The 26,216-nt window shown below is 41.0% G+C and overlaps 1 protein-coding gene across 2 annotated transcripts in view; it reads left to right on the top strand.

Annotated features, from left to right (window-relative positions):
* The window catches only part of ITPR2 (inositol 1,4,5-trisphosphate receptor type 2), a 237,105-nt gene that overhangs the window by 147,728 nt on the left and 63,161 nt on the right, over positions 1-26,216 (top strand). For both annotated transcript variants that reach the window (XM_079304200.1, XM_079304199.1), the window contains 6 exons: positions 14,948-15,056; positions 16,641-16,828; positions 17,896-18,079; positions 18,673-18,929; positions 19,811-20,011; positions 21,917-22,027. In XM_079304200.1, coding sequence (XP_079160326.1) covers positions 14,948-15,056; positions 16,641-16,828; positions 17,896-18,079; positions 18,673-18,929; positions 19,811-20,011; positions 21,917-22,027 — 1,050 coding nt within the window. The remainder of the gene's footprint in view (positions 1-14,947; positions 15,057-16,640; positions 16,829-17,895; positions 18,080-18,672; positions 18,930-19,810; positions 20,012-21,916; positions 22,028-26,216) is intronic.

The raw sequence follows: 26,216 nt of genomic DNA, 5'->3' as shown, positions 1-26,216 counted from the left end.
ACATAACCCTAGCCCCAGTTGCACCTGAACTTCTTTTGTGTGTAATTTAATACCAGAAGCAGGAGAAAGCAGGGGAAAGTGATTTCCTGTGAACCTTTGCTCGAGGTGAAGGAGGAGACAGATGCATTCACTGCTTGAAAAATGGTTGGCTGTTGGATCAATAGATCAGATAGTTTGGTGTGAGGGAGTGAATCTCTTTTGCCACTATTAGAATGGTATGAGCAGATTTTCCTTTCTCATTGAGACTGTCTGTCTGACAGGTGCAGTGGTAGTTAAGCCAAGATGCAGTTGTAAAGCTGAAAAATCTCTGGCCTCTCTCAAGGCTGAGGGTATTCAGCAGGCACACAGCTCACTGCCCAGCAGGCACAGTCAGCATCTCCCACAAAGACCCAGTGCTCCTGGAAGGATGTGGGAACACACTGTAATGTCTCATGTGGAAGCTCTGTCCTTCAGTGCAATTGGTGTGGGTGATGCCATAAACCCTGGAATAGTATTTACAGAGTAACTTGCACTGTTAAAGGGAAAATTTAAAATAATTCCTTTTTGGATTCTGACTGCATTTCCCTCTGCCTGTGCTGTGTTGGCTCAAGTTTGGAGCCCTAATTTAGGCAAAACTTTAGACAGGAGGACAATATTCTGAGGCAAGTTGCCTATTTGCAGGTCCCATTATCATCACTGTGAGCCATAGCATCTTTCAGGAGCAGACTGTAAATTAAACCTGCAAGATGTACCATGTCCCCTCAATCCTACTTTTGTCTTTTGCCTTAGGATAGAAGATTTATATTTGCATGTCACAAAGCAGATCATAATGGTTATCTCAGTGCTCATTGTTATTTTGCAGTGTTTTTATGAGGCTGGCAGCCTAATGCAGCAAAGTTGTTTGTAATGTTAAGCTTCTACACCTAAAGCAGTGAGGTATCCATGGTAACTGTCTTGCCTGTACACAGTCCCTCAGCAGCCTTTTCACACAGGTCAGAGCACGCACATTCCCAGAAACTGACTCAATTTACTCTGCCTTAAACATCAGGTAATTTTAAAAAGACACTGGCTCTGACTTTTTTTTTTTTTTTTTTTTTTGGTAATAGAATTTTGTTTTAATTAGCCATTCAAGCATTCTGCTAGTGAAAACAAAATGAAACACCTTTGCCACTGTAAATATGTTTGTTGCTCAGACCTATTCAAATTAAACCTAAGTCTTGTGCTAAAAATGTTAAGGGCTTTGCAGCAAGCAAATTCCAAAATAAAGTTTCTACTTAACACTGCAGAAGCATCCTGCTGTAAGGTTTACAGTAACATTTTTTTCATCTAGATCCTCTGTCACTACTTGGTATACTCAGTTTCCTTAAACTTCTCTTGTAGTTGAGTCCAAGATGAGATTCCAAAACTTATCCTACTTCCTTCCTCATCCTTGTTGATTTGCAGAATACATGTTCATTAAGATGAGTTTCTGTTCTTACCTATAAGGATTTTTTGCAGTTGTCTGAGGTACTTATCTGTGTGTACCAAAGCCTGAGGTAAATTCTCTGCAGAACCAGCTGCCATGCTTGGAACTTTTTCATCTGCCAACTGGCTCCCATCTCAAAGTTTCCCTGTCTAATTTTTTTTGGACATCACTTTGCTTCATCTTGGTTTGTTCTGTCAGTTCCAATGCTTTTGCTGTAGTGAATCATCAGGTATGTTTCTGCTGAGAGTTTGGCTTGGTGACTCAAGTGTGGAGAAGGAAAAGGCTCAACTTTAAGGCTCAACTTTTAACCAGATGCTTCCTTCCCAAATGCTCACTTGCCCTTTCCCAGTCTCCTCCAGAGCTGCTTTGTTAAACAAGAGGCATGATTGCCAGAGTAACTGAGGGGCAAAAGCTACAAATCAAGTGTCACATGGATTATAATATGTCCTTGGTACAGCCAGGGGATAGGGAGGAAAAAGGCAAATTCAGAGGGGACAAGGAGGAAGAAAAAAAAAGATGGAGGACAATCAAGGCAGGAGAGACAAAATCCAGATCCTCTCCTGGTCTCCTGCATCATCCTTTCTGCACTATATAAATCTGTCAAGCTTTTGGCTGAGTCTCAGCAGCTCATGGTGCCACAGCTAGAATACTAATACTTGCTTCTTCTTACAAGGAGTTTTAAGCCAGAGAGGGACATTAAGTACGTAGGTGGAGGCATTGGGTGACACTGTCCTTTGCAGTCAAAAAGCCATTTCATCATCAAGTGGACCCACAGAGAGACAGAAAGGCACTAATATGTATAGGAAACCAATTTATGTAACAAAGCCTTTGCAAAGTGGTAATTAATTAAAGGAACTAAATAATGGTGACGTTCTGGTCAGTGTTATTTAGGGCTAAATGAGGGATCTGGTGTTCATAGGCTGTCATCAGAACTGAGAAGGCTGATGCTGTGGCCGTCTCTGCCATGCAGAGACACTCTTTAGTGCCTTAGAGGATGAGTTACTTTGGATTTTGTCCAAAACAGAAGAGTCTTCTGTGGGAGTGAGATGGAGAATTTGGAGTCACCTGGCTGAGCGAGTGAGTGTGTGTCCCCAGGTCCACACCAGCAGAATGTCTCACTGGGGAAGGGAGCCTTTTGTTCCAAAGGTGAACCAAAACATTTCTGCCATTATTTTTTGCATAAACCAGTAGTATTTTGCTAATGATATTTATCAGATAGATGAAATGCAGACCTTTCTCACATTAGGATTTTGGTAACGTGTTTTCTTGCTATGGCAGTTCTGTGTTCAGCCTGTTGGAGTCAGGACTCCAGCTGATATTTTGGGTCACTGTAGTGCTCTGCATGTCTCCTCATCAGAGATTTCATAAAAACCATTTCCCTCTTGAATCTGCATTGGGTTGCACTGTTTCTTGGATCCATTACAAATAGACTTGGTACACTTAATGTTCTCTTTTAAACACATGTGGATTGCTAAAGAGGGTCAGACCAGAGGATTAAGAGGGTTTCTTGCTGTGTGGCCATCACCAGATGCTTCAGAAGGTCTAAGAACCCCCACTGCAGGCAGACTTCAAGTTTCCTATTCTTCCTGAAGTCTTGGGATAATCCTTAACAGTAAGATCATAAATCTGTGGGCCCTAAAGCAAGAGATTTTGTCTTCTTTCCCACAGTTGTTTTTTTAACATTTGCTATTGTAACTGGTTTTACTCGTTGTCTATAGAAATGCCCCAATCCTCTTCTGAGTCTTGCTGAATTCTTGGCCTTGGTGACTTCCCATGGCCATCTAATTATGTGTGGGCTAACAATTACTTCTTTATCATTTTTTCATTGACCCTCTTTACATTCCATTGGGGGCCACTTTTTGGGTGGGAGAAGAGACAGGAATTCCTAACTTCCCCACCTCCACCCCATTAAAGCTTTGCTGTGCTTTTGCCATGTCTTTTCCGAGGTGAGCTACCTCAGTATATAATTCCAGAGATTTTCCTTACCTTTGTGTGCTTCTCTGAGCCTTCTAGGAAATGGCTCCTGTAGCAAACACAGGACTTAGATGAAACTCTGTCACTGATCCAACTTGGAGCACTAATTTTGTCTATATCGTTTCCCACCCTACTCTGTGTTTTCACAAGGGTTTTTGCTACTTTCAGAATAGAGTATTTTGCCAATAATCAGAATAGCCTCAGCAGACAGTTCTGTAGCCCTTAAAACTGTTGGTGGGTTTTGTTTTATGTTCATTAAAAGCACTGATTTGGTGCCATGCCTGTGCAGTTTAATTCCCAATTACTGGAACTGTAAAATTCTTCTTGGTTTTCATAATGCTGTTGAGCCCTGATGTTGGGATGTTGCATGGCATTTATCAGAGGGATGTCAGGAGTGGGGATATCAGTACCCTTGAAACACAGGAGAAAAAAAATGGTGTTACAGGACTTCCAGAGCAGGTTTCCTGCCAGCTCCCAGTCAATCTGTGCTGTACTTAACACCTCTAAAGAAGTCTGTGACATTGTATTTCCATAGCTACATGCTGTGCATGTAGGAACATTCCAGTGGTAATGTATTTCTCCTTGGAAGCAATAGACACTTAGGCATTATAATGGCAACAGCTTCATAATAAATATATGCTAAAATCTGGTATGATGAAGCAGCTAATGCACATGTGCTGTGGTCTTATCTGGGACATAAATAACTCTGCAATTTTAGCAAATATTAAGTATAAAGGGGCAATTTAATATTATAGGTGAACAGCTTGCATATTAAATTTTATATAAACATGAATCTGTCTTTTAGTAGCAGGAATTTGAAAAGCTGAGACAGGCTCATGAAAATATGACTTCACCTCCCCCTCACCTGTACCTTTGAACAGCTGATTTAATTTCAAGCAAATTTTGGTCATTTTTTCAATCAGTTATTGAGTGGCTTCAATGTTGTTTTCTTTTCTGTTCAACATAGAAGATAACTTTTTCCTGATCTTGGGAAATTTAGCATTTAGAAATTGTTGTTGCTCCTGAAATAAGATGACAGCTAAGAAACTATTGAGCTGTAGTGTGACAGTCAATAAATCTCTGAAAGTTATTAAAAACAAAATGTTACTCTCTTAATACAACATTTCAGTTTCATGCAACAAATTTGGCTAATAGAAATGGTTTATGAACCTTCTGCTGTAGTGTTGCACAAAGTCAGAATTATTTCCATGGCTGTCTTCAAAGGATGTTATTTGGTATATTTGTTTGAACTAATGAAATTTTAGACTCCAAGAGTGAAAAGCTAATATTGTCCTCTAATTTAAAAGGGAGGGTTGTGAACTGCTTTGGAAACAGAGAGGTTTTTCCTAGCCTTGAAAGTTGCCTTCAAAAATTTGCCTTCAAAAATCAGAATGTCTGTTGTTTGGAAGAGAAGCTCTGCCATAAAAAGTTCAGATATACCAGAAAAGACCAGCTCAATCACTGAGTCACTGCAGGTTTGAGAACCAGTGGAGAAAATCCAGGATAATCCCTGAATGAGCCTGGAGAGGGGCTTAGCCTGCTCATTGATAAATGACATTAATGGGAGGTGAGGTAGCCTGGCCTAGCCCAGAGTCTGGGCCAGGACCTGGTTCCTCATTGCTGGGGAATAAAGCTACCAATGCCTTTTTTCCCAGCCTCCTGAGGAACTCAGCACCAGGGATATCATAGAGCCCAGCTCCTCTCTGTGGCAGCACAGCCTTTGCCAGGGCAGGAGCAAGAGCTCAGATCCTCAATGATGTTATTGTGGTCACAAGATGATCCATTTCTCACACTTGATCAAGGGGTCCTTTCCTTCTGCTGTGGCTTCACCTCCTAATCCTCTGTTGCCATTATTTGTTGACTACTTGGGAGTGGATTTGCTGTTTGAGGAAGAGGAGATGTGGCTCCTTGTGGTGACAGCCAAGTGTCAGCAGCTGTGTCCTTGCTGAGAGTCAGCAGCAAGGATCTGACAAAAATCAACAGATCTACCAGAGGAGGTTGCTTAATATTTATCTGATACTTGCCACCTCTGGCAATCAAAGTCATGAGTCAGGCTCCTAGAAATGATGAAACTGCTTTGGTTTGGATTCTTAACAATCAAAACTCCATCCACATATTTTAGGGTTTTTTTAATTTATTTTTTTCCCAGGCCCTCTGGCCACACTGATTTCACATTTCCAAGCACTATTCCCAGGACCAGGAGCAATAGAAATTAGTGTGGTGGTGGGGTTGTTGGTTTTGTTCTGGACCCTTTTTTTAATGTAAACTGAAATTGTCATGCAAGCACAAAACTTTAGATGCTGAACTTCAGGTGCTGGATATCATCCTGATATCATCCTAAACAGATTATACAGTTGGGAGAGTTGACATGAATAGAAAATTCCCCATCAAGTTTACTGGAAATTTATTCAAGCTGCTACTACTACTTTTTTTTTTTTTTTTTTTTTTTTTTTTTTAACTGGGGAACATGAATTATAAATATTTTCAAATTATCCCTGTCAAAACAGATAGCTAATAAAGCACTAGACTTGAAACTTTGCTCTACTTTTCTGTTTGTCTGAAATGTCACCTAATTTCATAGATGTAGTGAAACCAGTGCAGGAGCTGGCTTTGTTCCAGGTGGGAATTGTTCTCCTCTGCTTAGAAAAGGAGGGGGTTGCTTTGTTTTCCCTGCCATGCTGTGCAGCACAGAGCAAAGGGACAATCTGCCCATCACTGCAGTCACCACCTAGGACATCTGCTGCTGTACCCTGACCACACCCAGACTGTTTTTTGGAGCTGGTTTGTGCTGGTTTTCCAGCAAGCTGGATGCTAAGACAATGTTTGCACACACCACTGATAACAATTTAAATATTTCTGCTGAACTGCTACAAGGTTGGTTCCCTTTTGCTGCTCCTGTTTTGCTGTGGGGATGGAAGCTGCTGGAATCTTGACCAGCTGATTTTCCTCTGCACTAGTCACAAGTATATTTGGAGACTGACACAAACACATATACACTGCTTTTTCCCCTTAATGCCTGAAATCCAAGAAATCAGCAACCATTTGGTATCTGTTTCCATCTCAGAATGCAAGAGGCGTTTCTCAGAAGTGTCAGGTGTGTTGATCATTTTGGCAGGCTGGCTCTCAGGGCACTCTGGATACAGGGCTGCTGATCATTGTCCAAAGCACATCTTTAAATCATGAAAAGACAGAATCTGGCAGTTCTGTGTGTTGAATATAGTGCTGTTCAGGCAGAGGTGAGTGGCACTGGAGGAAAAAATAGTCAGTTTTGACTTGGTCTTGGGATTGTTTTGTCTTGGGATTGTTTTGAGACAATTGATATGCCCCTTGATTATTTTGCAAGAATGCTGAGAAAATCTGCATTGCAAAATAATTTGGATAACCTGGTTTAGGATAACCTGGCATAGATTCCTTTGAAGGTAAGCAGTGACATAAGTACAAATTCTGAATTTCTGAAATGTCATCATCAGTCTCAGAGTGACCTCACTGTGGCCTTCCAGTGTCTGAAGGGAACCACAGGAAAGATGGAGAGAGACTCTTGACAAGCGCCTGGAGTGACAGGACAGGGGGGGAATGACTTCACACTGACAGAGAGCAGGGTTAGATTGCATATTTGGAAGAAACTCTTTCCTGTGAGGGTGGTGTGGACCTGGCACAGGTTTCCCAGAGAAGCTGAGGCTGCCCCTGGATCCCTGCCCCTGGATCCTAAGTCCAGGCTGGATGGGGCTCTGAGTGACCTGGGATAGTGGCAGGTGTCCCTGCCTGTGCCAGGGTTGGAACTGGATGACCTTTAAGGTCCCTTTCAGCCCAAAGCAGGCTATCTTTCTAGGATTTTGTCATCTGTACTAGTAGACAAGGAAGAAGTCAAGAAATCCGTGGAACTGGTGGCAGGTAAAATGAGCAGAAAACTGAAATACAGAAGTTCCACCTGAGTCAATTGGAAAGCCCTGAGCCAACAGGTAAACATTCTGCTGTATCTGATCCAAACCAGGGCAGGCACTGCATCTGCAGAGCATTCCTTAGCTGGGAAATCAGGTGTCTGTAATGCTCTGGCTTTGAAGTTCAATGTAATAGCAACATGGCAAAAGAGAATAATGCCATGAAATTGATGTTTGGCCACTTCTATTATTTTCCATTGCTGCCTGTTACAAATTGTTTGTAAAATGTCAAAGCACAGTAGTGCTCATAAGTATGCATCTGGAAATTAAGTGTCTGTTTTGGTAAATATTCACATTAGGGCACTTAGGGGTAATTTTTTTTTTCCCTTGCAGAGCATGAGGAGTTCCACACAGAAATCCTGTTAAAAAATAATAGGATTTGTGTGCATAACTCCCCGTGCATCACTTTGAAAGTTTACCCCCTGAAGCATAAGAGTTAGATAATTTTAGTCTTTGAAAATTGTGCTTCTCAGATCTGGTCTTTTCCTACAGTCTGTTATTGATGGTGCACTCATAAATGCCTCTGAATAATCGTGATCAAATCTTACATTGTTTTCCTTCTGTGGTGGAGAACTTGAGTTATTGTGTGTCTCAGTGCTTTGTCTTGTACTGGAGGAAGTCTGAAAGGAAAAATTACAGAGGTGCAAACATGACCTGGTTTGTAAGTGCACAGTTTATATGCACAGGTGACAGATATAAACCATAATATTTTTCCACAGCAAAGACTTGTTCTCTCTCTATATATAAATGTATATATACATATCTAGAGATCTCATATTTGAACAAAAAAAACCCCATTCAGCAGCTATTAATACTTTATGGCCCAATAGAAAAATTATATAATTACATAATCAAACTATGTTTTTCAAAGTGTTTTCTTCTCTGTCTAAGTCTAAATGTCCCAATGCTGAGGTTTTCTTTAACCCAAAGAATTTTTCTCTCCTGCTGTATTCCTAGTGGAGACACTTTTTAGAGTTACTGCCAAAAAAATCTTTCTCTTAATATGATGCTTTCCTGAGTTTCTTCAGGGTACAAAATTGGACAGTTATCAGGCAAAACCTGTGAGATTTTTTGTGGTGTATCCAGTATTCTTTTCCCTATCCATATTGAAAATGGACTGGCAGTAGCAGTTGTTTTGTAATAGTTTGGCACTTAAGCTTCCAGCTTTCTATGGAACCTGGAACTGCAAAGGAAAGAAGAATTTAAAAACTGCTTAAAAATGAACTCCTTTTTAGAACAACTGTGGTTTTAAAAAAGGATATGTTTGAGGTTTTTTATCTGAGCCTATTAATGCATGTCTGCATTAGCTGCAGCCTCAAGTTTATCAGTCAGTATTTGTGATGCAGGCAATTTGTACTGAGACAAGTGGGATTCCTCCCAGTTTTGTGTGGGATTGAACAATGGCACATTTTACATGTGGGGTGTCTCTGCCTAATGAGAGACAGCTGAGAGGTGTGGGTGGCCAGCTCTGCTCTCCTAAGAGAACTGTGTCATGAAGTCTGGTGCATATTTTGGGTTGTTTTTTTCTTTTTAGACTTGGATAAAACACTTTTGCCTGGCAAAGTGCATGTCTGCTCCTTCTCCTACTTAAGTTACTGGCCAATCTCCCATTGATTTTAGTGGAAGCAGAACTGGATACCAGCTGGACCCAACTTCATATTTGAAAGTGCTTTTTTCCCTGGGGTGAATAAACGCCCCAGTGTGCAAATAACTGTGCTGTTGGGTGTCATATTTTATTGGTGAAAATATATCACTTTCAACTATCAGTTGGCTATGAAAACATCTTATTGCAAAAAGATCAAAACCAAGAAAAAGCTCACTCTGTGTAAAAACAAACAAACAACTCCCCAAAACAAACAACTTCCCCCAGTTTGTGAGCCCCCTGGAAATTGCTGGCATCACGAAAAAGAAGAAATTTTCCACTTTGTGGACATAATAGGAGTCAAGACTTCAGGGCTGTCTTCCAAGCCCGTGCTTGTGCAACACCATGCGTGTGGTAGCCGTGGCCTCAGCTGATCCCTTTTGGGGATGGGGAGATTTCTGTGTCATCTTGCATTTCAAGAGCAGGTTGAATCATCATTTTAAAGGTTAGAAAACCACGTGTGGTACCTTCACAGAAGCCACTTGTACAAAACTCCTTCTCCCACTATAGAGAAATAAAGGGAACAAAATGAGTGAAAGGCAACAACAACAAAAGCAACAACCAAAATCATCATCCTGAAGCAGGCACTCAGACCAAGTGGAATAGAAATTTCCTTTATAAATAATGACAAGAAACATGTAGAAGTAGGTATCTTTTAAACAGTCTTCATAGAAAGCCAGGCTTCTAACCTCATCTATATTTACTGCAGGAAAAGGTGGCATGATGTCTTCATAGATTATGTGAGATGACATATTTTTGTCACCCAGCTTGTTCTGCTAATGTAGACCACAAGATCTTCAAATAGTTTCTGTCTGAGAAGCCACCTAGTCGTGGTTTAGTAACTGCCAGCAGTACAGACTATCACACCTCTTCTTAAGCTGTTCCAGTAGCTAAATGCCACTACTGTTATGTAAAATAAAAATAAAATTCATAACCCACAAACTGAATAACCCTGCTGCCTCCACCTCTTTCCTAGCTGAATTTCTCCATTTTCAGCTTCTCACCAGTATGTCTTGCACCTTTTATCTCTAGACTGAAGTCATCCATTATATCAGATTTCTTATGTAGATAGTCAGAAACAGAGTTCATGCTTAGACTGATAAACTCAGCAGATTGAAAGCCTTGAATTTCTGATGAAAAGGCTTGTTTTATTCTCTAATCATCTCTCCAAACCTGATCCAAATTGTCAGCAATCTTCTTGAACTGTGGACACCAGCTTGTGGTGTGGTATTGCTCCAGTAACATGCCCCTGCATGTGAATAAGTAAGAGAGTCTCACAAATCCCACATAACAGCTCTTGTTACCCTTTGCAGAATTGTGGGATTTGGGGAGTTGTCATTGCACTGATTTTTCTCCTAGGCCTGTCATTCTTCCCTGAAGTCATGACCTCCTAGAACAGAATCCTCCATTTTTTGTGTGTTCTATATTTTATTGTTATTAAGACATACAGAGGTTTGGACATTATGACACTCATATTGTTTACTTCTAGTCAGTTTAATAAATGATGCCTAAATTGTTAGCAATTACTTGTCCTTATCCCCTCTTTTTTTTGTGTGTCCTTTCCAAACACAATTAATAATTATTTTCTGTATTATTTCATTTCATTAAGAAAAGCCCCAAATGAGGCAGACAATACATACTTCATGAGTTTGCTCATTAGAAGCCCATACATTTGTTTATGATTTCTTGCTTTAAATTGCACACTGAATTCTGTCAGTCACTGAGTTGTTAAGCCATTTGATAACTGTCCTTCTGGGCTTACTTAATCAACAATTTTGCCTGACAGGATTGTGTCACACTGCACAGTTTATCAAACTTTACCAGAATGATATTTTCATTATTAGCAAAAGCAGAAGATAATCTTCAGAAGTTTCACAAGGTCTGTTTTGGCGAACCTGTATTGAGGCAATTATTACAACATGATGCCAATATTAAAACTGCCATCAGTTTATAGTAGCTGCCTTTAATTTTGTGTTAATGGAATGCAAAATCAGCTTTTCCTTTGCCTCTCCCAGAACTGATATCAAGCTCACAGCAGAGGGCTGGATATCATTAAAAAGTGTAAAAGTACTCCCTGGTACTTTTGGAAAAGTATCATTGCATGTCTCACGGTTCCCTGGGATTTTGTGTCTCTTCCAAACTTTCTGAAAACCTGTATTAGCAGACCAGAGATCCCCAACAGCTTCTCTTTTATACTTGGCTGCAAATTATTCAAATATGAAGATTTAATAAGCCTAGTTTTTGTGCCTCTTCCTGGATTAATGCTGAAATATGCTCACAACATCATCCACTGTATCACAGAAATACTGGTTGGATGTAGCTGCCTTTCCTGTGTAATCACTGATAATCTGAGCATTTCCACTTCATTAATTTAATACAGGGTGAGAACCAGAAGAGATCACCCTCTAGTTCAGCTTCCAGAATGTCATATGTATAATTCCAATTCCTTAAGAAGTGTGCAGAGTTATATAAGGCAGGACAGATAAGTTTTGGTGGTGTGATAAGGAGAGCTGGTGCTGATACAGGTATCCATGATGAGCCTCTCTTAGCCATTGCTTCCTGGCACATCCTTTTGCAGGCTCAGAGAGGGCAAGTGAATAAACCATTGTATTAAGGCATTTAAATCAAGTTTAAAGGCCAACAAGTATAATGAAATACGGAATGAGAAAATGGAATTTGTGTCTACATGTTCCTACTGGAATAATTGTTCCCTATTGGAAACTTTGCTTGTCAATCCCCAGCTATTTAAAACTGCAGCAACAATATCCAGTTGTTGCTTTCTTGTGCCCTCAGTCTTTATCCTAGCTTTTGTTAGGGACAATGCAGTGGCATTCATCAGCAACAATAAGACTGTTATGTTTCATTGTGTTTTTTCCAAAGCTATACAATGTTCTAGCCATTATGGAAGGGTTGCAGTCAGCTGAGTGATGTTTACATGTGGCTTCCATACCCTAATAAGAGGTGTAAAAGAAAGTGTATTGTAGCCAGCAGGGGAGAGGGTCAGCTTGGAAGGCCGGGACTTACAGAAACAGAGTCGGGGAAGATAGCACTGCACTGCCTCGTGTGCTTTTATTTTTGGCCTCTGCTTTAGTGCCACGAGTGTCAGCAGTAGCTGCAGCAAAATGCTTATTCATGCTGCTGCTGAGATGGTTTGTTGTTGGGCAGTGTTAATTTTGTGGCTGTGCTAAGTTAGGAATCCCTTTCCAAGGACATCAATGGCGTGGCTGTCTGGCTTGTCCTGGCAGCAGCCGGTCTGGTCCGTGTGATGGGGCTGCTCTTGCCTTTTGCTGGCATTCCCATCAAAGCATTCCCACACACCTACGCCACGGGATCAGCACTTTTTCTGGAAGCAGGGTCTTTCCAGCTTTTTCTGGGATGGTGCCTCACAGTCACATGCTGGAGGTGATGGGAGTTTCTGCTGCATTCCTCCGTGCGTTTCTCAGCCCCGGTTGGTGTGGCTGGGCTCTTCTGCTCTTTGTAGTGGCAGCTCATTTCACAAGACTCATGGGAGTCATGTGGCTGCCTGAGGTCATCACAGAGGAGATGAGGATCCCGAGTTTGCAAATATGTGGGTTGAGCCTGGGGGTGCATTTCTGACACAGCTGTCAGGCAAAGCAGAGGTTCCACCACATTTCTGCTTTTCGAACACGACATCCTTGACTCTTGACACTTTGGCTTCTGGGAACTATAACTGTTGTCTGGATTCATGGGAGGTTGAGAGAGAGCAGGAATCCTAATGATTAAGACTTCTTGGAAGAAGAAATGAAATCTGTTCCTTAGTTTGGATGTGGGTGGAGCAGGATTCCCCTTTCTGTAACCAGCTGGAGAAACATCATCATATTCCCCTGGTGTCTTTGAAGGTAACAAGGCAGGAGGAAGGTCTGAGATGTGCTGGTAGTTATTTCCTTCCAGGTAATCAGCCTCCAGTGCTAAATCACTCAGTTTATTAGTCAGAAGGTATTTTGTGGTTTTAAACATTCTTCTTGATAAAAGAAGGGCTGTTTTGGTTGAACAATAAAGCTTGTGGTCACAGGTAGTGTTCTTAACTATATATAGATGGCTTTTGATGTTTCTTCCCGTGACTGCACTGTGACTGTTTATATAATTTACCATTAGTCACCAACAGACTGCAGAGGTTGCTGGTTGAGGAGGTTGACTCAAGCTGAGTTAAGTGCTATGGCAAATGCCAGCCTCTCTGATGAAAAGATCGTGTCTCAAGGCAGTGCCCATTCTGGATTGAGTCCTGTCAGGAGATTGGAAGGGTTTCTCCTCTGTGATCCCACTGGTGCAACACTTTTATGATTCTATGATATATTTGAGAAAGCTTGAAAAGGGACTTTAGCCTTCTTCTCAGTCCAGTTCTGGTAGAAACTCCTTTCCCATCAGTAATGTTTTTCTTCTTCAGGAGTTGAGGAAAATGAGGTTCACTTTGACATGAGACACTGGATTTTGGTCCCAGCTAGAGACAGAGAGCAGGAGGAGCTAGTGCTCTTACCAGTCTTAAAATTGCTTACCTTGTCCATTACTGTACCACTCCAGGTTAAACCCCATCACAAGCAGTCTGTGTGAGTTCCTCAGAGACTTCTGGTTCTTTGTCTTCCTCTGTAGTGCAGAGCACACTGGATTAATCTCATCTGAAAAATCCACCCAGTAAATTCCTTGCAGGTGACCCTTCTAATTTTTCTTGCAGCTGTTGTGCTTTTGATATTTTACTGTAGGCCTTGTACTTGCAAGAACTGGGAAAGAGTGGCTCTTTGGTGTTGTCAGGCACACAAAGTCCTGCATTTTGGCACATTTTTCAGGTGGACAAGGCCATTGTCTTCAAGGCCCATGAAGCAGTAAATCCCCTCTGTGGTGTATGGTTGTCACTGTAAATATTGCCAAGTTAACAGAGAAGTGGGAGTGTGGGAGTGCCTGGGACTTGCTTCCCCACTGCCTGCTGTCTGTGGCAGCCACAGAGATGTTTTGATTGAAAACTGCTGCACTAATGTGCAGGCACTGGCAAGCTCCTGAATGCTGAGAATGCTTCTAGTGCACACATTTTTTTAGAATTTCTTTCATTAAAACCAGCAATTCAGTAAAAGTAGGGGGGAAAATTGTTCAATTTTACTGCCAAGCTCTTGAAGTGACCAATTTCCCCCTTCTTTGTTGAGCATTGGAGACCTTACTTATTCCTCTTTGTGAAATCTGAGGTTACACATACACCTACTGTTGTTGTGCCACCTTCTACCTCTGTAAAGCTGAGTGTTGACTGCAGGTGTTGTGTGGAGACTGAAGGCAAAATAAAAATGCCAAGTAATTGGTACCCCTGACTCTCAATCCAGCATGTCTTGTGTTGCAGAACATAAGTAAAATGAAAGGGAAGATCTTCAGAGAGCTGCATGCAGATTTTGACTGGTTGTGGTTTTGGAAGTCAAGGAACAAGGCAATACAGAGAATGCTTTCTTAGCTGTTCTATCAAATGTCATATCTCTGTTTTAATATTTTATGTGATGTGGCTTCTTTCAGATGATCAGCTGGATTATCTGAGATCAGAGAAAAGGGAGTGGTACTACTCAGCTGCAGAAAATAGGAAGAAAGTGCTGCCATGGCAGGGTAGGGCACAGACACACTGACTGCAGAGCACTGGCTATTTGTGGAGCTTGGTTCAATATACACATCTACAGACAGCCAGTCAAAATTACTGAAGTAGAGGTGTTTTATTTATAATCAATAAGTTTAAAACAAACTTTAAAAACTTTATACAACACTATTTTTTAATCTTTCCCCTGGGATTTGTTAGATAAGACCGTTAGATATTTGTTTCCTGGACAACTTTGCTATTTGTGTGCTTACTAATTATAATGGAAAGACCTACTAAATTATGTATCTGTGTTAAACAGCTTGCTTTTCAAACAAAGAAAATTGGCCACAACTCTCATTTCTTCTATTTTTATCTTTCTCTTAAAGGGCAACACTTTAAGGAAAATCCTCCTGCATCGGTACTTTAAAGGGGAATATGGAAGTGGTATGAATGGGCCCCTGTCTGCCAGCTACAGCAAAACTGCACAAGTGGGAGGTAAATCAACACACATCATTTCAAGAGAGCAAAATTAGCAGCACCATTTTTTCTAATAGGCACATTGGACATGCTCCAGGCATTCAGTTGGTAAATAAATCAAACATGTTCTGTAACCACTTAGAAGAGAGGTAGTATCAGACTCCTCTATTTTTAAGTTGCACACACTTGTCTCAGATTGCTCATTTGGAGGGACCAAAGTAGGTACCAGTAAATCCCCATCCAGAAATTCAGTGAAGCAGAAAACTTTTGAAGAGGGATGATGTTGTTTCTGGAAACTAAAGAATATTTTGATGTTCCAGATCCTTTACTGATAGATGAAAAAGATAAGATCTAAGGAAAAGCTGCTCACAAAAATACTGGTTACACAACAGAACAGATTTTCCTGAGAGGTTGTAGAATGTGCCAATTCTTGTTACAACTTTAGTGGACAAGACTTTGATTAACCTGTCCTATCTTCCTGTGGGCAAGAAGTTTTTCTAGATGATCTCTGTAGGTCTATTATAACCTAATTTTTTGTATCATTCTGCTGTGGAAGCCACAGGAAGTTACTGCAGAGTGGTTTCTAGGAAAACCCATGATAATGGATGTCATATGAAATGAGTCTGGAGCTGGGTATAGAGCCAGGTCAGAACTGCATTTTGCATTTTCAGTGCTCACTGAAGGCATGCCCAGATTTGTCAGTTTTTGCAGATGTTAACCAGCTGTTCCTCCTTAACTATTTCAATGTAGACACTGAAAATCTTTGCAGTCTTAACATCCTCTATGCCAAATTTTGCTCTCTAACAAACAAGAGCATGAAGTTTTACGATTTTTTTTAGTTCTCTCTAAAAAGCATGTGTGTGTATGGCTTCATCACAAAGTCTGAAGTATTTTAATCAGTTTAATCAAAGTAGTACTGGCTGATTAAAGCAGTACTGTATTTTTACTAATGAAGTAGGCACAGTTACATCTTTAGAGAAGTAAGTATAGCAGGAAAGATGATCATCTGTGATAATAAAAAGCAGTTGATTTAATGAGCTAATACAATTTAGCAAAATTTCTTCAACCTACACCTTTAATTTGAATTAACTCAACTCTGTGTCCTAAAGAAAATGTCATAATGATGATGATGACGATGATGATGATGATCTAGGAATTGGCAAAAGCATTTGGTTGGAAGGTCAGACCCATAACCAGGGGGGATTTACCAGGACACAATTTTAGTGCAGATTAAGCCTGAGATTGAAGAGCAAATTTAGAAAGGGTCTCAGAGCACTGACCCTACTCACAGTTTAGTGTATGCAGCAGTGGGATTAAAAAAAAGGTTCAGTGAACAAATCAGTGTCCTTTCCAACTTACTTATTTTTGAATATCATGACAGAACAATGGCTTGGTGAATTGTTTTATTTCTTATTCTTGGAGTTCAATGTTGCAGTTTCATACAAAAATCTTGTTTTTATCAAAGGGAATTTTGCCTGACAGAATTCCAAAATTAAATTGATTACTTTGCTGTTGTGTGCTTTATGACTACTAATGGGTTCATTTTCATATTTGTGTGTGAAGCAAACGTGAATGGGATTTGTGTATTTGTCTAATTTGCAGGTGGATTTTCAGGACAAGATGCAGATAAGTCTGGGGTGACCATGTTTGATATCCAGTGCCTCCTGGACAAGGAAGGTGCCTCAGAACTGGTGATAGATGTGATAGTGAACACCAGGAATGACAGGATTTTCTCAGAAGGCATTCTGCTCGGCATTGCGCTGCTTGAGGGTGGAAATGCACAAACACAGGTACTTGTTTAATCTGCTTATTCACATATTGATTCTCAGATGCATGTGGTCTGGAGGCAAATAAAGAGAACCTTTTTGCTGTGAGTTCTGTGAAAAGTTTGTCACTAGAATATGTACTACTGTAATACAAATGTAAATATGCCCTATTACTGTGCAGTGGCTCTTCAGCAGAAGAAAATGTTTTTCAGTTGTCTCTCTCTGTGTAACACTGTGCTGCTTTTAATCTGGCCATTTCCATGTATCCCCAGTTATTTTGTGTCACTCTTTGTAAAATTAAAAATTATAATCCTTCTAAGTTTATAATAACAGTTTTTTTCTGGAAACATTCAGAGACATTTATCAAAATCTCCAAAGAGGAAAAAAAGTCCTGGTCATTTGAGAAGACTAATATCTCAGTTGATAGAAAATATCTGCTTTAAATTATGGTTTCTACGTTTTTTTGTGAATTATATCACTCTCACTCAGATTTAGCCAAATCAGATTATTGAGGGAAGAGAGAGAATTGATATGATGATGGAAAGCTGGGAGTATTGGGATTGTTTGTAAAATGTTGCAAATGTTCCTCAGCCTGCTTGACAGTTGTACTAAGGGACTGGAATTAATAACCTAAAATAATATTTAATAATAAACTCTGTCTGTAGCAGAAAAAATTAATATAATCCAAGGTATAATATTACATATTTGGTCTTCCAATCCTTTTTCTTGTTGTTACATAATAAATTACTTTTCACTGTTATTTGTAGATAGAATATCATGACTAGTAAGCCTGGAAAAATGGAGAGTGTCACAAAGTAATTTAACTTCAAGTACAATATTGTGACATTTAAAAGACTGCAAATAGCACTGTTCACCATTTTACCCAAATTTTAGAACATTATCATCAGTCTTTGTTACCAGCCTTGTATATCACTTTATGAAAGAACTGGTCAGGCAGTGGCCAACATTTGTTCTGTGTAAATGAAGTAATTATTCATCATTTGTCACAAAAAAAAAAAAAAAAAAAAGTGTATTTTTGTATTTCTTCTTCCTTAGAAGATTGATATCTAAAGAATTTACTTTTTTTGCAGTATTCAACTTACCAGCAACTGAAGGAGCAGAAGAAGTCAGAAAGGTTCTTTAAAGTGCTGTATGATCGCATGAAAGCTGCTCAGCAGGAGATCCGATCCACGGTGACAGTGAACACTATTGACTTGGGCAGCAAAAAGAAGGAGGATGACAGCGACCTCACCATTTCTGTTCCCAAAAAGAGAGGTAAGGAGGCACCCCTGGGAAGGAGGGGAGCAGGGCATTATATTGACACTGCACGTGCTGCACCACTGATGCTCTGCTGAGTGGATCAATAAGATTTGATATTAATCGTTGCCAATTTGCATCTTTTGCCTGTTTTTCTCTGAATTACAGTCTGTCTCAGGTTGGCTACAAGGAATTAGCTTTAATGAAATCAGTGAAGCTCTGCCAGTTTGCATCAATAAAAGATATTGAGCTGTATTTTTAGAGGAGCAGAAGCAGAGGCTGCTGCTGTTGGGGATATTTCACAAGAGCAAGCGCAGGAACTGATTTCCCACCCTGTGGTCTTCCCATTGTTCTCATCATTTATTGTATATGGGAGAGAAATAGTAGGGCTTTTTGTGTTAATGTTCTGTTTCACTCTGGTTTGTGGTTTATTTGGAACGTGCTATCCCTGCATGAATGTTGCTTTGATATTCTTTGTGAGTTGCCTAGAGGTCTTTGAAAAGTTAGGCACCAGCAAAGAAAAAGTTGCATTCATTATTATTGTTTTCTTATTGTTTAATCAAATGGGGAGAAAGACTTTCAAAAATGAAGGAAAATTATCTTCTTTTTAGTTAAGGATTCAACCCTGCATCTGAAAGAGGGAATGAAAGGACAGTTAACAGAAGCATCTTCTGCAACCTCCAAGGCTTACTCTGTGTACAGAAGAGAAATGGACCCAGAAATAGATCTGATGGGCTCGGGAGCAGATGCTGCAAATGCAGAAGAGAAGTCTGCAGAAGAAGCAATCATGAGCCCTGCCATTGCAATCATGCAGCCAATACTGAGATTTCTTCAGCTGCTGTGTGAGAACCACAACAGGGAGCTCCAGGTAAAGTGTTTTGAGCTGAGCTTTTACAGGGGTGTTATTAGAGGGGAGGAAAAACTCACCTGTGCCCAGCCCCTGTTACAGGGCTGTCTGAAATGTTGGGTTCTTTTGGTCCAAGGGATAAAATTACCCTTTTCAAGAACCATTTGGGTTCTGTGTTGGAGGAGTGCATGTTTATATCCTCAGAGTTGCTTGGGGATCTCAGCACAGCCACATGGAACTGGGAAGTGTCTGAATGTCCCTGTTACTAAGGTTCCTATGCAATTGGTGGATCACTTACCACAGACTTGAAGAGCACAGCAAGTTTCTGGGTACTGCCCTTTTCCTAGAGTATTACAACTGAAGGCTTTAAGATGCTCTGTATGCCCCTGCTATCAGTTCTTTTGGTAGAAATTACTGTCCCCATAGCAACCTCTGCAAAATGTATTTTCTGCAAATACACCTCAGTGTTGTGGCCAGGAGCCTCCCTTCCAGCTGTGGTTGGGGTGGTTTGAGCTGAGCTCCATAATGTGCCACCAGACCTGCTCAGCTGTGGGGCAACAGCTTCCAAGAGAAGGGCTCTAGTGGGTGGGAGCAGGTCTGCAGGATGCAGAGAAGACGTTTAAGGCCAGTGCAGATGTTTGCCAAGTTCACTTTCCTAAGCCCTCCTTGCTTTTTGATTTAATCAGGTAATAGTTGTCAATTGCTGCATTAAGGCCTAATATATTTTCTATAGTAGTGTAGTGTACTTTGGTACATGAGACATGGTGGTCATATGATTCTAAATTGTATCTTTCAATGTTTTCCTAAAAAAAAACTACTTTGTTTGCCTTAACTCTGTTCCTTTTCTTTTTTCTTTTTTTTTTTTTTTTTCTTTTCCTGTGTTTTTTTTCTCCACCCACCAGAATTTTTTAAGACATCAAAACAATAAAACAAATTACAACCTCGTTTGTGAGACCCTTCAGTTTTTGGACTGCATCTGTGGGAGCACCACAGGTGGGCTGGGCTTGCTGGGGCTTTACATCAACGAGAGGAACGTGGCTCTTGTCAACCAGACACTGGAAAGCTTGACAGAATATTGCCAGGGCCCGTGCCATGAAAACCAGGTAGGGCTCAAGAACTTCTGATGCAGAAGGCTGTACCTGAATGTCTGGGTGCTTATCACAAACTTTTCAGTGTTCCTGATAACCTAAATTCACTTGGAGCTGCTATGACTAGACTTGCAACACTTCAAGCTTTCATGAGCCCTGAGTGACCCTTTTCAGTCAGAACTCAAAACAGACTCTTGCTGTGGTACCTCTTCTTCCTCTGAGGATTTGCAGTCCATTTGGAGAATGTTTCATGTTTTATGTTGTGTCCATGGCTTAAAGCTCACTTTGTGAGACTGGATTTGGAGTCACAGTTTTGGAAATGTATTGCAAACACAGATTTGTATTCTTCATTTTCACACATTTTACCTTTGCTGGTTTTTATACACCTTGCTGACATTTACTTTCCTTATTTCACATAACTGCCATAAAGTTTAACTTGCCCTCCTGCCATAACACCTAGCAGCATCTTTAATTATGGTATCAGTAGTGAAATAGAAGAGACTAAAGACCATGCTTCTGCTCTCCTGTGCCTTGCTCACTGCAGCCCTTTGAAGTCACACAGCTGTGACTTTTGGTAATTAGTGCATGCTGAAGAAGTGTAGGAAGGTAAAAGATGTGGTTACCTGCTGCCATATTTGATCTGAAGAGAACTGCAGTAAAGTTGTCACAGTGGATGAAACTGCAGAAATTTTGCTATGGATTAGCAGTGGGAAAATTGTGGTGAGCAAAATTACAGAAGCAATCTGTACTCTATGCTAGAAATAGCTGAAGAAATACATGCAATATTAATACTTCTACACTAATGTGCACCAATGAAGTGCACAGTGCTATTACTGCCATTGCTGGTAATCAGCTGCCTTTACTTAATATTTTAAAAACAAAAATCCTTTAGTGGACTTAATTTGGAAAAGTCATATTTAATTCACTTATGAATGGGAAAAACAACTGTTAAAAACTATGGCTACAGGACTGGAGATGAAAAAAATTGCTAGCAAGTTAACGTGGTCTCCAACAAAGTTATGTGAGAAGCACTGGAGGAACACTGATATGGAAGGGAATTATGAATTACACTTTATTACTTAGTCACTCAGGATTTGAGTTACACTTGTTTACACCAACTGCAAGTCTAACTCAATATCGGGGCAGATGCTCCACGCTCTCATTCTCATTTCCCCCCATCTCTCTGTTTTTTTGGAAGGCTTTTCCTTTCCTACTGTCCCATAAACCTGCCATAGGAAAAAGTGCCATAGGCTCTGGTATAACTGGCTGTTATGCACAAGGCCTGGAAGCTCCAGAACTCCAGCTGTAAAGGCATTTGGGAAGTATCACTAGTCACCAATACAGTTTTGAATTCCATATCCAGAAATGCCCTTCTTTGCTGGACATGTCAGATGCATGGAGGGAACTCTGATTTTCATGAACGTTGTGTGCTGTAAGAGCAATATTAATGCTGGCTGCTGAGGGCAAATGAGGAATCTGAGCGTGCAAATTTGGTTGTGCCTGCAGTGGAGCTTGTCTTTTATGTCTGAGGCTGGCATGTGCTCAGCTGAATCTGGCAGTGCTCCTGAGGGCTGCTGTCTGCAAGTTGTACTGCTTGGTGCCAAGCCCTGCAGGATACTCTGGGAGCAGATTTTAGCTTGTACCACCTTTTTTCCAGTTGGGTATTTCGCTGCTGGCAGTGTTTGGGTTAGTTCTGTACACACAAGTCTCCCCCAGCACGTCTCATGGTGTGTTTTTAGGCTGTTCTGCTTTGGCTGAAAGGTTATCACTATTGTAAAGTGTTTTCAGTTCTGGATCCTTCTCTTGGAAATTTGCTGATGTGTATATTCTCCTCCCTCTGTCTGTATCATCTCCCTCTTTTTCCCACTCCTCCCTTCCTTCTGCCCCTGCCCCATTCCTTTCTCTTCTCTTATTTTGCAGACATGCATAGCCACCCATGAGTCTAATGGGATTGATATTATAATTGCTCTCATCTTGAATGACATAAACCCTCTTGGCAAATACTGCATGGACTTGGTGCTTCAGCTCAAGGTATAGTATATGCAAATTTGTTTATCTGAATTGGGGCAGCAACAGAAGACATACCTATGTGAGAGCTCTAGGCAGCCTGACATTTACTTAATCTTACCATAGCACAGTATACTCAGGAAAAAAAAAAAAAAGCTTGCAAATGAGTTCATCTCAGCTTCTGAATCCTTATCAGGCCCTCTGCTACAGGCCTTTTGACCCACTGCTGTGTTGGGACTATGTCCTCAGCTTTTTGAAAAAAAATTCTATCAATCAGGCATGACACAGCTAGCATGAAAAGTCTGTATGGTGGATGTAAAATCTCTTGAGATTGATAAATAGCCACACTGTACAGGCATGTAACAAGTCAGGCATTCTCTCTAAATGCCAAACTCTCAAAAATTACTTGAAGGAAATTTTGTAAAGAAGAATAATACATCAGATGACCTGCAATGCCAAATAAAGTTAAAAACAAGGTTCAAGTAAATTGTACTTTATTTCCCTTCTCAGTGTCCTCTGAGGGGAAACACAAAGTGTAGGTCTGAGAGCAAAGCCTAGAGCAGGAGGGCTGGTAATGTAATTTTGTTCTGTATTCTGGGGAGAGTTGGGCAGGCTTGTAGATAAGTTTCTCCTGCCTGTGTGCCAGTGTATGCAGAGAGGAGCTCTGCAGCTGTACTGTCTGCCAAGCAGGGTAGAATCTGTCCAGGAGGAGCCCTGGGTTATTGCCTTTTCTTGCCTCCCAAATTAAGTATTTCCATTGCAGATGGTCTGTTTCCTCCCCAAACCAGCAAATACTTTGTGGTAGCTGCATTGCATCATATTGGCAGCATTATACATGTCTAATAAAATAATTAATATAGCTATATATCATGCACAATGAAACATGGAATCAACAGTGCCTTACATATGATTTTAATAATGGTAATTACATTTTTGAATGGCAATGTAATTCAGGCCCCCCTCTAGCAAAACACTTAGGCAGACATTTAACTTTGAACATGCAGACAGTTCTTTTGAAGGCCAAATTTCAGTCTGTGTAAAGATGTAACTGCATTCACTCCAGTGCCATTTTGATTTGCCATTGACATGAGGCTAGCAAATGCTTGTAGAACAGCTTTTCTGTGTAATAACCAAAAATGGGGTTTAGAGACCTCTGCAAGGACCAGTGTGCCCCTGTTCACTGTGGGCTGGCTGTGCTCAGACTCACTCAATTAGTAAAAATTCTGGTATATGACACCAGAATGTGCTATATGAATGATAGCAGAGGTTCAGACTGTGGAAATGATTCAGATTTTTCAGAGTCATTTGCTTTAGTAGGAATGTCTCGAGGTCAGCTTGTCCAAGCCCCCTGCTCAAGAAGGGTTACCTGGAGCAGGTTTCTCAGCACCATGTCCAGCTGAACATCTCCACAGCTGGAAACTCCACAAACATTTTGGGCAGCCTATCCCACTGTTTGATCCCTCTCACAGTATAAAAGTGGGGGTTTTTTGCATTTAGATAGAATTTCATGGCTGTTTTGTCTCTTGCCCTCTCACTGGACACTGCTGAGAGGGGTCTGGCACCCTCTTCTGCATTTCCTCCCACCAGGTATTTATACACATTACTAAGATCCATCTAAGCCATCTGTACTCCAAGCTGAACAGTCACCACTTTCAGTGGCTCCTTAAATGAAAAATGCTCCATTCCCTTCATCATTTTTATGGCTTTTTGCTAGACCCATTCCATTACTTCCATATCATTCTTGTCCTGGAACTGGACACGTTGCTGGTGAAGATGTGATCTCAAGAACTGGATCCAAATTAAGAAGCTGCTGTTTTTGATTTTGAGTGGCAACACATTGAAATGATAAAGCAATGAGTTTACCAAGTAATGTTTAACATTGACACTCTGTCAGTATTCACAGGCAACTTTGAAGTTAAAAATACATAAATTTTTCAGTGAAAATATGGAATTCAAAGTATAGAGGTCCATACATTTGCATTTACAAACAAGCTCAGATACTGTTTGCAGGGAGCATTGTATGTTGAACTTATACCCTCCAACCCAAGGAAGGGCAATGCAGAGTTATATTTTTTCCCCTGCCATCTTAGTTTAGCTTGTTCTGCACACACTTTTTGATGTGGTATTTAATTACATCTTCATTGATTATATTTTCCAATGGACTTCTGAATCATTTAGTGAGCAGAGCAGACAGTGTTCACTGAGTGCACAGATGGTCAGTGAACACTGTCTCTTTTTATTTCAAGTGTGACCCCCTGGCCTTCCTTGCTGACCAGTGTGTATGCCCTGGCACACAGTAAGAGCTCAATATCTGCCACATCTGTGGCAGGATGAAGAGACATTGACAGTCTAAGGCTACACAGACTCTAAGACAAGTGTCCTCTCTTTTTTTTGTCATAGCTGTGTCTAGTTGCTTCACTCATTAATTTGTTTTCCCAAAATTTTTATCAGGAGATGAAATGGGAGCCCAGGTAAAGGTGAAATGAAGAGTAGAAGTGATTTGGGCTGTGCTGTTTTTTTAGCACCTGGAAACTTATTTTTAACAGTACTAATGTATGTTATCAACTTTGTGCTGTATTTTCCAAGTGATGGATGTCTTTTCCTCAGACAAAAAATGGATGTTTGGGATTAGAAATCAGATCCTAGGCTCTCCAAATGTGCAGAAAGTGAGGAATAAGTAGCCAAATAACCATCTCAAATGCCTGCTGTAATTTTAGGCCATGGCAAGACAGTTTTGCTTATTTAGTAGCAAGAAGCTGGCTGGTGATGACACAAAGTCCTACCTACCCTCTACCTTTCCCAGCCTCCTTTAAGCTGCTGCAGGTTTCTGTCCATCCCCAGGGTTGTCTGCACTGGGAAATAGCTTCAAAGTCCCTCTCAGCCATGAGTGAGTGGACTGATGCCTCCCTTCTCTTCCCTCCTTTTCCCATTCCCTGGGAGCCTGTCGTGGCCCCTTCCCTCCTCCTCAGTTTGAGATCCTACCGATGCTGCCACTACTGACTTGGCCACCACTCTAAGGGGAACCTGCAGAAGAAAAGGAAGCATCCTGCTTTTCAGAGGGATCTTCATCAAAATGCTGTCCTCTCCCTCCCCCTGTTGTTGTTCACTGTGCACATCAAACTTCTGCAGTGTTGGTTGCAAGATAAAGAGTCTGATTAGACCTTTCCCATGGGTGATCCTGATTTGATTTGGAAGCAAAAGGAAAGGAACATGGCAAAACTCACATGGAGTGCTGTTCTCCTTGAGCCAGTCCCAGTTAGGTCTTCCCATCTCTTATTCTTTGTCCTTATCTCATTCCTGTGTTGGCAAGCCCAGGCTCCTCTGTCCTGGCTTCTGTCTCAGCTCCCAATCTCTTCTCCCAGAAGTTTTTAATTCCCCAGTTATGTGCAATTATTCATTCTAATCTACTCTCCTTCCATTTACCTTCAGTCTCATCCTTCAGTCCTCCAGTCAGAGGTGTTTAATCCCCAGCCTAACACAGCCCTGAGCAAGCTGCTTTGAGCAGGGGCTGGACTGCTGGAGTCTTAGTCCAGAGGGCAGCCTTTGGTGTGTGGTTTTATGATCCAGCCTGCATAGTTTTGTGAATCTCTGCTCACCAAGGATAACCCCTGTGGACTCTTAGTGAAATTAGTGTATTTCTGCTCTGTAGTACTCAAATTGTCATTTCCAAACTGCTTCTGAGTTGGACAGCATTGACTGGGAGATTACAATTCATGTGATTGTTCTATTGGCCTCCAGTGCTCCATATTTTCAGCTCTATTATCAAAACTTGGGGATACAAAAGCTGCTTAAAACACAAGTTACTTGAACACACAGGGAATAACATCTTTCTTTTTGCCCTGCTCCCAAAAGCAGCTGAACCCTTTCCTTCTAAAACTGCCCATGCCAATTGTCTGAGGCACATCCTCACTGGAGAAATTTTGGCTGGAATTGTTGATAATGGCAATAAGCAGCTGAGAATGATGTTGTAGGGTGGGTTGGCAATTTTCCTGGCCCTTGGGACTCTTCTGCTTCCAAGTGTTCCAACAGCTCACTCTGTAACAGGGAGTGATGGGGATGCTGTGACAGGTCAGCCAAGGCAGCCCTGCTCTGCCAGCAAGCAGCCAAACCTCCAGAACCATTCTTCTTCTCCACAACTGATTGAACTGGAAGACAAGTCTGAGGCTCCACTGTGCTACTGGGGCTAATGCTCATGCTGTGTAATCCTGGGGAG

Source organism: Erithacus rubecula (genome assembly GCF_903797595.1).
Source record: "Erithacus rubecula genome assembly, chromosome: 4".
Classification (NCBI taxonomy): domain Eukaryota; kingdom Metazoa; phylum Chordata; class Aves; order Passeriformes; family Muscicapidae; genus Erithacus; species Erithacus rubecula.
The sequence above is the reverse complement of the archived record's forward strand: the minus strand, read 5'-3'. Positions and strand labels throughout refer to the sequence as shown.